Source organism: Pollicipes pollicipes, unplaced genomic scaffold (genome assembly GCF_011947565.3).
Source record: "Pollicipes pollicipes isolate AB1234 unplaced genomic scaffold, Ppol_2.1 Scaffold_4881;HRSCAF=5763_pilon_pilon_pilon, whole genome shotgun sequence".
In the NCBI taxonomy this organism is placed as follows: Eukaryota; Metazoa; Arthropoda; class Thecostraca; order Pollicipedomorpha; family Pollicipedidae; genus Pollicipes; species Pollicipes pollicipes.
In genome coordinates this window covers 36,036,947-36,048,918 of record NW_023596576.1, presented here as the reverse complement: position 1 = coordinate 36,048,918, position 11,972 = coordinate 36,036,947, and the positions used below count along the sequence as shown (strand labels likewise).

Genomic DNA, 11,972 nt, shown 5'->3' with positions numbered 1-11,972 from the left:
CCACTCGTTCCAACCGACCTCGGTAAGCTATAAACACGCACCCTGGCATCATGCTGAGAGAATGCACCAAACACGACAGGTTTCTGGTGTAACGGCCAATGAACACAACCAGAACGTTTGGGAGCGAGTCAGGGACGCAGATTTTGCATTTGCTCGCAGGTGAGCAGCGCACAAAACGCTTACCAAAACAGGCGAAGGTAAGGGAGGGGTTCGGGTGAAGAGGGCTGTACGAGTAAGATACACCCTCCGGGCCGTGCGTGCCCTGGAACGTGACGGGAGCGCCGGAAGCAGTGGACGCCGAGGGGGAGGTACTTGGCAGGGCAGGTACTATGCCATTACCAAGAGCGGCCTCGTCTTACAGGCGGGCTTGCTCAGAGAGCGCCGCGCTACTTGCGGTAGCCGTCATCGCTTGTGGTCACCTCCTTGGGAGGATCCACACCCAGGTTGGTGCCAAATATGCGGAAGCCAGATTCGTCCACAGAGAAATCGACCGTCTGGTTCACACCACGGAAGTCCAGATAGCTAAACGAGCCGACAACAGGAGTGAAGAGAAAGCTGGTGCCGTAATTGGCGTTTTGACGGTAGGCTTGATGGTCGTCACCGCCCGGGGCGTAGCCAGGGATATTTCCCAAGAAACCACCAGCATACTTGGCGAAGGGGGCCAACAAATTCATCCAGTATTGGAGCGCGTCCGGCCGTACCAGGTCCTTCGGCTCGCCAGCGGTGTGCGAGTCGTCGCCGGCAGCCGCAACGGCCAGGACAACGAACATGACCACCTGAAACAGACAAACTGAACCTAATATTTGCTTTTAGAAATAAATGAAAGAAGAGAGAAATGCCATAGGACGTTGCTGCTGAAAATATATCGCCGAAAAAACCTGACGGATTTTTTTTTCAAGTCAGCGATGCCGACCTGAGCGAAAGAAATCGTTTTGTCATCTGCAAGATGGCAAGGAACGCACGAACAGATAACAGTGGCATTTATCTAATAAAAGAACGGATTTAACGATATATCTTCGCAATTGAAAATCACTTCTGTTAAAGGTACTATTCCAAGTTTGTAAGTGGTTTTGCGCTGAGCTACCCACTTCTTGCTACCCATCATATTCCCTGCTGTTCCAGCCACGCCCTTTTTAATACTTCGAATCATCTTGCTTCCGAACTTAATGCACGTGGACTTGCGTACCCCGTTACCCACCGCCTATAGTACTTTTACCCGACATGTGCAAGTTCATAGAAAGTCACGCGAAACCCCCACCTAATTGACCGTGCTGTACCCATGACCAAGACAATGTGGCTGTTTAACCTTTCGTGTTTTCCAGTTATGCAGCGCCTAATGTCCAAACGATGAGAGACAACTGACTAGCACATTGCGCTGCTAGTTGTATGGCTCGACCACTTTGGTTACTTTGTTAGTTGGATTAGAGTCCTTTCGGCCAGTAAAGGCCATTTCAGGGCTGTGAGATGCAGAAGAATGGGTGTGGGTGGGGCAGGGCCATACGCACCTGGGGACCCAAACTCCAAGATTTAGCCCGTACCGGAACCCTTTTACAGGCATGTGTCTGCCGCTCGGACGGGGCCGGGGAAACTTCGACCCATCAGGGAAACTTCGACCCACTCGTGACATGGCGCGTGCAGCCTGTTCCCAGATAAAACAAAAACGAGGACCAACGACTAGATATGACAAACATGGAACTAAGTGTCGAATAACTTAAGAAAAGTGCCGTAGCCAAAAAGGCAAGAGCAGGTAAGGAAGATTATATCACGGAAAATATCCAAGAAAACCAAGAGAAAAAGACAAAAAACCCGCACGTAATGCTTGCTTATCAAGGTGCCGCATGTAGATCAGCAACGCCGCTTTGTGGCTCATACAAGTATCTCAAGTGAGTCACACAGTTCATTACAGCGACACCTCTGACACGGCAGATGTGACAGCGACTCAAGCGTCCTAAAAACGTCCCATGACTTAACCCAATGACAACGTTTTAAGGTCCATATATCCTTATCGGTGAAATTGTGATCTACAGCAGCCGTTTGCAGTTAAAAGCATACGAACAGCTACAAGCGAGTTGTGTGTATCATGTCTGATGCGCGGCTCAATATATCCAAGTGTGCAACAGTCCCTTAAGCTGCTGACTGGGACTGTTTCTCCCGATAAAATTAAACAGAATAATGTGATGCACCTCGTTAGCAAGCATCGCAAGAAGATGACTCACCAGGACTTTCATGGCTGAACTCGCTGGTCTCTGTGATGCCTGTGGTCATGGGCCGACCAGCTTTATATTGGCTGGAGCGGTGCTGACTGAAGCCACGCCCACGCTAACCGCAACGCTCACACATCATTGGAGGAGATGTTGCCGACCCGATCTTCGCGAACAGTGCCCATCATCAGTTATCGCCCCTCCCCCCTTCCCCGCGCCAAGGTCGGAGAAGGGCCTATCCCGTCATGTAAACCGCAGAGTAAGAAACCTGATGCAGTGGGAAAGCTCTTTGTGCAATGTTGCAGCATTGGGTTACTGTTGTGGATTCCTTCAACGGCAGCATCAAATTCGGGTCGTCGTGTAACGATCAGCCTGGCGTGGCCGCAGATAGCCATACCCAGGGGGGGCTTCTCTTACCGCATCTGGTCAAAGGAACAGCCATTTGCCGCCGAATGTTCCCGATATGACGTCAGTGGCCATCTGGCCTGTATCGCAATGGGATCACCGGCGACGGTTCCTCTGGGCACCGGACGCTGACCTCATGCATCCCGTGCCGTGTGTTGTGTTGGACTTATGTTGCGTGTCCAGCTGGTATGATTTTCGTGAAATATTTCGAAAGAATTTTAAACAAACAGGTAAATGTTTGCACTACACCAGTATCTGGCCAAAATCACGGTTGACGTGATTTGACACCGAGGGGCCGCGCACAAAAACTCTAAGCCACCCGGATCCATCCCTTTCGATGAAACCCAGTGTATTGCGAATGCTGAGGAGCACGTCCGACGAGGGTGCATGCTATAGCAGCAGTCTCCACGACGGATGTGGAGCCTGCGAGGCCGGCGTAGAGCTTGGGTAGTCGGCGTGGAGCTTGCGTGGTCGGTTTGGAGTTTGTCTGGTCGGTGTGGAGCCTGCATGGTCTGTGTGTGGCCCACGTCGTCGGTGTTCAGCCTGCGTGGTCGGTGTTCAGTCCGCGAGGCCGGAGCGGAGCCTGACTGAAATTTTTGAAGATGATAGAGCCTGAAAACGGTCATTATTATAGAGAGATTATGGCGTCATACCACACAGACCTATCAGCAACAATATAATCTGTCAGACCGGCATGTGAATACAACCATGCGGTGCAAAACCACACAGGAACCCAAAAGATCATACTCCGAAATGTGCCAAAGCTAACTGGCATAGTGGAAAACAGCAGCGTACTCTATGCTCACTGCATTCACATAGCATCACATTCATTCACGTTTCATGACCGCATAAATTATATCGCATAATATATACAATAAATAACATAAATCACGTAAATTTAGACCATAAAATTGCTTGAAGTTCGTAGTTGATAGTTCATAGCCAGAATGGCATAGTTCATAGATAGATTCCTATAATACATTACATAACAGCGTTCGAAATTTGCGGAACATTTCTGAAAATGCACTGATCCAACGTGTTGCGTATTAACACACTCTCGGGTGGGCGGGGGTCAATTGCCCCCCCCCCTCTTCCCTGAGCGTTTTTCCAAAATGGTTTGCAAACGTCGTGGCATAGCCCCTCCAAATTGTGCATAGCTGTAGACAATTTAATGGCAGATCGTTCGGAATCAAGGATATAGATGCACCTTGTAAGATTGCTCACCTGCAGCAAGCCAAATCTTGACCATGGAATCAGCGACGGCAGTTTTTAAGAGGTCGTTCAATCTGATGCAACGACGGAGTGTTGGACAAAGTCATACACCCCTGAGATAGATTTTGCCGGAACAACAACTGAATGAACAAATTCCATTGACCTAGAGTCAAGTACGAAGGGAAACTAAGGTCAAAACCGACCTGCTTTGTTAATCTATAACCTGCTGTGTGGGTGTGGGTGTTGGTGCTCATTTAAAATTCATTGATAATAGGAACCACATTATAATCTTTCATGAACCTCTTAAGGCTCAGAATAGGTCACTGACCTAAAATGACCCATGTTTTGTTTCTTGGAACCATGCTGCCTAGCGCAATCTCTGACACTTTTTCAAATGCAAACTCATCGCAGTCTTCCATGATTTTGGCCACCATGACCTGAGAAAGGTCCAACAAAGCATTTGACCTTAAATGAGCACCAGTGACTTTTTGGTTAGAACAGGTATCTAGGCTCGGGGGCACTTTGTACACCAATATTGTGATGTCTTCGTCCAGCTGTTCGGTTCAACTCAGTCAGCGTGTAGCGACGCGGAGAGCTGTATTGGACCGAGTCCAGTGGCGTTCTGTCCCTGCCACCCCAGGCAGGCATGACATAACGTTTAGTTCGGGTGAACTACCACTCATAAGTCAGCTTGCATACACGCACCTATCAAGCGTCCCGTACTGTCAGCCACGGGACGGCGGCCAGCGCCCCCGGCGGTAGGTTCCACCGGCCGCATTCCACCGCGCGGCCGAGGACGCGCCGATACTATGACAGGGACAGCATGCTGCGCCGCCGGACTGGCTGGGCGTGCTCACATTCCCCCCCCCCCCCCCCTTCGGGACTGCTGGAGGAGCAGTTCTTAGATGTCGTAGCCCAGGCGGCTTGGTGTCCTTTGACGAATGCTCCGTTGCAGAACTGATGGCGGCGGGAGCTGAAATCGTACTCGACGGTGAGGCGCTGGGGCCTTTCCTTCCGATGCCGAGGTAGTCGTCGGTCCGTGTGATGGCGCTTGAGGGGACTGAAGTGACGGACGAAGGGAAGCGCCTGTTTCTCCAGGAGACTGTGCCGGTTGGTGTCTTGGTCAGGTAATCTCTGTGGTACCCGACGCTCACGATGGTGCCTACCTTGTCCTAGCGTTTGCTGATCGAATCTTGCAACCTAACGTGTGTCCCGACCTTAAGTGGCGTCAGTGCATATGCGGAATCATTGTAGTGCTGTTGTGCACGGCGGAGAGACGCTGCTGCCCTGGAGTCACATTCCTCTGCTTGCTCCAGCCACTCAGCAGCAAAGGTGCTGTGATGAGCGGGAACACAGGAGCGGGTAGGATAGCCGAAGACCACTTGAGCCAGAGAACGTCCTTCGGCTCGAGGCATGTGTCGCAGTTCCAGGAGTCTTCGGTAGAAGTCGTCGTTGTCGGTAGAGCCACAGTCACCGTCTTGGAGACCACGTGCTTCATGGCCTTCACTGCAGTCTCCGCATGTCCATTGGATTGTAGGTAATACGGAGTCGGCATGACATGCAGTACTCCCCAACGCTTCAGGCAGTTGGTGACTTCGCGGCTCCTGTGCTGAGGTCCTCCATCTGTCCTCAGTCTGACGGGGACTCCAAGACCGACGAAGACGAAGAGACATCTTCAAAGATCCTCGATGGCGGCGGGTCTGTGGCCATCGATCTCTGAAGCGGACTTGGATGGAGCTCTTGGCAGGTACTGCAGTTGCCCACAGTATTGGCGATGTCGCTGTTCATGCCGGGCCACCAGACAGTTTGGCGTGCTCGTCGTTTGGTGCGCTCGATCCCCTGATGAGCGTCGTGAAGTGCTTTCACGGTGACCTTCCGGAAACCACGCGGAATGAGGATACGGCAGCCTTTCAGAACTAGGCCGTCGTGGGACGAAAGTTCGTGGCGAACGTTCCAAAATGGGAGTTCAGGAACGTGGTAGCATCTCATTGGAAGATGGGAAACCATGGGATACAGGAACCAGAAGTTGCTGGCAGGTTTCATCGGCTTGTGCTGTCCTCTTGAGATCAACCGAATCGTGGGTCTGGGAGATGTGCTGGGCGCTTGTTGGGTCAACACCTTACTGATGGTGACGATGCACGAGCGATGGACATGGTGGTCTACAGACTGGACGACTGGTTGTCCTCAGGCGTCGGTTCTTCAGCAGGAGCACGTGACGGTGCATCGGGGATGGCACGGTCTTTGCCTTTTTGCCAGAGGGCTGTGAAGTTGTAGAGACTGGTCTTCTCCCTTACACGTTGGATACGTGGGTTTTCGACGGCGTCCAGAGTGTAATCGTTCAATATCGGTATCGAGGGCCGGTGGTCGATGATGACTGAAGTGCTGCAGGCCCTGCAAAAAGATGCGGCACTTCTTCAGGTGTCAGAGAGAAACCTGGACCTACATTGGACTACGTGCCAGCTATCACCGTGCTGTCGTAGCAGGACGTATCCGAGCCCTTTCAGACGGGCAGCGTCGGTCTGAAAAACCGTCGGAAGATGCGGATCGTAATGAGCCAGTACAGGCGGTGACGCCAGAACCTTCTTGACGTCGTTGAAGGCTGTTTGGTGATCCGGTGTCCACACGAAAGCGTTGCCAGGTTTCAGTAAACCACGAAGTGCGTCTGCAGCGGATGATATATCGGTGGAGAAGCCCCCGAACTGCTGAACATGGCCCATGAAATACTTCAGCTCGGTGATGTCGGGTGGCGTTGCGAAGTTGGTGATGGCTGTGATCTTGACCGAGTTGATCTCCTTCCCGGCTGAAGATATACTGAAGCCACAGAGGAAGACTTCTTCCTGTGCGCACCAGAACTTTTTCCCGTTGATCGTGATGCCATGTTGGCGGCATTGTGTGAGAACAGCTCGTAAACAGTCTGCGTGGTCTTCGATTGCCTCATTGTAGACAAGTATGTCGTCCACCACCTTGACGATGTGGTCCAGACCCTGGAGAGCCTGATCTCCACTTCGGCAGTACTCGTCCCCTGTTGAGACCAGGCCCATGGGCGCTCGGAGGAACCTTAAGCGCCCCCAGGGGATGATGAACGTTCGAGGTGTTGGCTGCTTTCTTGAAGAGGGAGCTGTCAGTATCATGACTTGGCATCCAGCGTGGAGAACATCTTCGCGTTCACGGGGATACCAGAGACGGCCTCTCTTGGAGTATAGAGTGGGTGCAGAGGCCTTTTTACAACCTTGTTGAGGTTGGTGAGGCCAACTCATATACGCACTCCTCCATCAGACTTTGTGCCCAGCGCCAGTGGATGGCACCAATCTGGTGGCTCGTCACCCAAGGATGGCGATGATGCCTGCCAAACCATTTCTTCCAGCTGGCTCTTCACGTCTCTCGATGCGCACGGCACAGGGCGGGCAACGCGTACTGCGAAGGGTTTGACATCTTCTGTGACGTGAATGACCAATGGACCAATGGTGGGGCCTGCATCGGCTCTTAAGAGATGCATTGCTGTCATCAGATGTGAAGACGTCGGCGAACTCCTTGAGAATGCCACTGCGGAGGCTGCTTCCGCTGTTGTTGTTTGATCGGTGTTCTTCACTGAGCGTATTGGCGACACGAAGTGACTGCTTGCGTTCCAGGTCTGAAAGTAATCAGCGGGCTGGGGTAGTGGTCTGGGAAGATGCCAGGTCACCGTGATCAAGTTCCACGAGTTCCAAACCAACTGAATGATGCATTGTTGGACAGAAAATGTATGAGACCCAATGGTTGACAGATGATCATTCAAACGAAGCTTAGTTAAAAAGATAAACTGATCAATGTCTGACGGTTTCAGCTTTTTGGCGCTCTGCTTGAATTCTCGCTGACTTTAACATGGAACCCGACAGACCTGAATAATTTCGGCCCTTTTGATTGTTTTGAAGGCGCCACAAGTGAGTACCAACTCAGATAACGAGGCTATTTCTTGATGTTTCGCGGAGCATCAAAAAGGGCAGATCCCGGATATAGGGTAGTTGTTGCTTATGGTGACCACCGTTGAGTCCGTGAAATTCGTCAGCGATCGCCTCAGTGTGCCTGTCAGCGGTTTGGGTGGAACGGCTGCGATCGGCGCCACGCCGTGATCACGTTCCACTGGTGTCCGCAATGCATCCCGCGTGTCGCTCGTTGGTTGAGAGGGACAGGTGGCACCACCTTCAGCACAGGGGGTATGCTGATGGGATGATGGGACATGGCGGGCCTTGAGAACAAAATGGTGCTGTTGCCGGGAAACTTGGCGTCCTGGTGACCGGCCTTGCAGCATGTCTCTCACCGCTTCTAAGCCAGCTCCGCAGCTGAAAAGTATTGCGACCCGGGCGCGCCAGACCCAAACATGCGGCTGCAGCCGCGGGGGTCGGTGCCTTGTCGGGGTGGTTATCCGTGCCAGCAGTGCTCGAGAGCCATGGCGAGATCCGCGGCGCACGGCTGCTGTGGCTGGCGCCGACCTCCGAGAACTATGCATGTCAACGCCAGATTATGACTTTCACAAATAAGGGGCGCATTTGGGATCCAGCGTGCAATGTGCTGGATCAGCGGAGACCATTGACTCGCTATTTTGGTCCGGCTGTGCGCTCTCTCCTGTGATTAATTTCCGACTCACATTGCTTGACGTTTGGGATGGGAAGGAGGGGCGGGGGGAGGGGGTTGCAAGAAGCCACTGTCCAGCTCACCACCCCGGTGCTGCGGCGGTTTGTAGTCGCTGTCGGGGTCCCGCTCGGCCTGCCAAAGAGGAATTTAATGGGCGAAAACGATGTGCATTGACAAAGCTTAGCTGAGATTTGTCCATTGTCGTAATTTTGGGAAGTTGTGAGGATTCAGATTTCCAAGATGATACAAAGATTTATTGTTAGAAGATCATGTGAAATGTTAAATGGCTGTTAGAGACAACATTTATCTGAACTGGAAATTGCCCACGAGTGACTACAGGAGGTGTGTGCATGTGTGCTAAGTCGTCTGGCATGGCAACACAGCTCTCAGAAATGTGTAACATGTTGTGAAGCGCGAGACCAAATGCTAGTGCGTCATTCGCCCGGTAACGCTATTTAGCGATGGTTCCTATCGGACGAGGGAAGTGTGAGGCATCACATTGACATTTAAAAGGCGCGTGTGGTGGTGGAGTTTGTCGTTCACTGTCAGTTTTACCTCATGCAACCCTGGTATGTCTTTCGACGAATGTCAACTGACCGATACGTAACATTTGCATAGATCAAAACAGATAGATGCCAAGTGAATGTTCGCCATGCTGTGAGTCCGCGTGCTTGAGAGTCCGAGACGGCTCATGCGGCTTGTTGTATGTAAATGCCACTTGCGGATTTGACTTACGATAAACTTTAATAGAAACAATTTTGCTAAGCCAAAGATATCGAGGGCTTAGTTAATGTATAATAATATATAATAATATCGAAGGCTTAGTCAGGAATATCTATATATTTATGGAATATCTATATACGTGGAATATTTGTTCATGTGGAATACCGTACGCGGCGGCGTCTGGAGGTCACGGTTTTAAATGCCCTGTCGAAAGTCGTGAGATGGCCTTACTGTTTGGAATGTTGCACACATGCTGAACCTTTGATAGAATACGAAGTGTTCGGGATTTTCCAGATCGTTAAGACCCGTGTTGGCCTCAAGAAGAAATAATGCATTCGTCATATCTGATTATTTAAGACATTAATGAGTTCATTTTTTGAAGCAGGTCTCATTCGATCGAGCAGTTAGCGTCATTCGACTCGTCATCATATTTTTGGTCTGGAATGTGTACTTCCTGTAGCTTTACTGGTACTTTTATACTTTCCTGTGAAGGTCATCTGACAAAGTCACCACGTCACCTGACATGACCTGAATTACACTTGAGTCGCCTTATTTTTTTCACCCGAATCTTAAATTCAATCGTTGCAAATTTCAAATTTCATTGAAATCAGGGCCAGCTCGGTTTACACAGTGTTAGTTAGTGTTAGTAACACTTACTAGCAGTGTTAGGTTCTCTTGCTTGTACCTTGTCATGTGTTATATCTGTGCATGACAAATATCGATCTGGAATGTGGTGACGTCTATAGGTCACAGTTTGTCATGCTACGTGAAAGGAAAAGGAATGCCATCATTATCTGAGTTGTTCCACACTTGTGGCGTCTTTTAAGAAGGACGAGGGAGTCGAAATCTTTCAGGTCGTTGTGTTCTGTATCAAAGTTAACGGGATGTAATGTATTGCGCCAGAAACTGATAACTTCCTGACATAGATAAGTTTGTCTTAGGAAACATGCTTCATTCGATCAAGCAAGTGACCCCATTCGACTCAGCGTTACATGTGCTATCTTGAAATGGATCCCATTTATTTGCTTGCGGAGGGTCATCAGATGACCTAGTATGACCTAAAGCCAAGTTCAGTCGCCCTACTTTTTCAGCTTAAAACCTTGATTTAATTTGTGCGGCCGTTCAACCCAAACGTGGCTATATCGGTTTCAACAGGTTAGGTTAGGTTACACTGCTTACCAACCAGCACTCGTCATATCTGAACACGACGAAACGCGATCTGGCGTGGTGACGTCAAAAGATCATACTTTTTATGTCTCTAGAAAACTCAAGAGATGCTCTCGTCACCTTGGGCGTTGTACGCTTACAGAAATTTTAAAGAAAACGAGAAGTTCTGGATTTTCTAGGTCGTAGGGTTTTGCATTAAAGTCAATGCCGCGTTCGATCTGCCAACACGTTTTTCAGCACCAATCACGGCCCGGTATCCTCCCTACGTCACGTCAATTGACCAGAAGGTTACTTGGTCTAGGACGTCACGCGCCGGCTGACGATGCTGCTAGGATTCTTTGTCAGCCCGTCAGCATGCAGAGAAAGCGCTACCAGATTGAAAATCGCTCTGACAAAAAAGCGAGCGTTCATTCGGTAGTTCCTACGTTTGGGAGCAGGTTAGGTGGGGTGGGCGGAATTGTCTTTAACTTTGGGAGGAATGCGACGTAGGATAGATAAGAAGGGAATTGAACTGCCACGAGGAGGCATGAAAAGGTGAATGACAATGATAGGTGTGGTGTATCGTAAAAGACGGAGAACAGGAACGAAACTTTACGGGTCTCGAACATTGGCTCTGACGGTTCATGTTGGAGTTCAATGAAAGGATGGGCTTCATGCTAGCGCAAGTAGCAGTGAAGGATCAAAAGACCGTTTTCACACAAAGTCGAGCTATCACTTAAAATGAGACGGGAAGAAATTGGACCGAGATGAGAATGGGAAGAGGCACTCAACTTAAGGCTGTGATAGTTGATGGTAACATCAGAGCAGGAGCCGCACATCCAAACACCACTTCATGGGCACTGTGCCATGGTCGGCGGTAAGCCAGAATGGGGATGTGCGTCTGGTCTGAAGGTAAAGGGGAAAAAGAAGGTTAAGTCAGAATACTTTCCCGCAAGCGCACACACCGAACACTCCGCCAGCACGCATGCCGTCACGCATTCCAGCTGACAATCGTGCCGACGACAAATGAAACGGGACCCAAGAAGAAATGACGCATATACCAGCTGTTTGTTTCCAGACATTTTTTAGTTTGTATTTTGAACTAGCCATCATTCCATGAAGTAACTGGCAGTGTTCGACTCGGCGTTACTGTTGCTGTCTGTAAATATGTCATTTATGTTCACTTGCATGTCATCACGTAACCTAGATGACCATAACTCCAGTTAAGTCGCCTTTCTTTTCCACCTGAAAATTATTATTCATTTGGTGGGTGCATGGATCTAAAACGGTCTTAAGTCGATTAAAACGCCTCATGCACCTTACTTATCTATCATCACGCGTTCGATTCGTACATGAAGAATATCGATTTTGTGAGTTGTTCAGTGTATTAGCGAGGGACATTGGTCACACAGATAAAACAGTAGTATAAGCCTTATTCCTGGGAAAAATCAGAATGAAGATATAGTTTGGTTGATATTTCGGCAACATGCCTTTCGCGAAACAATAGCAGAAGTGAATTCAAAATTGACTGCCGATGTTTCTGCTCGATTTTTTTGAAAGAGTAGGCCACAGTTTTTACAGGACACCGAGCAGCCACCGTTACAGAGCACCGGTGGCGCTCCCTCGGCACAGCAACGGAAACGTCAGTCTGAAGCCCTGAAGGCTGAGTTTCCC

General features: G+C 50.0%; 1 protein-coding gene across 1 annotated transcript; it reads right to left on the bottom strand.

The window, feature by feature from the left end:
• Positions 1-256: 256 nt before the first annotated feature.
• On the bottom strand, positions 257-2,235 carry LOC119099877 (uncharacterized). Its single transcript, XM_037222970.1, has 2 exons — positions 2,217-2,235; positions 257-776 (listed from the first exon to the last, which is right to left on the bottom strand). Exons 1-2 carry the CDS (start codon positions 2,226-2,228, stop codon positions 387-389), a joined length of 402 nt encoding a protein of 133 aa, XP_037078865.1. The 5' UTR covers positions 2,229-2,235; the 3' UTR covers positions 257-386.
• Between the last annotated feature and the right edge of the window lie 9,737 nt (positions 2,236-11,972).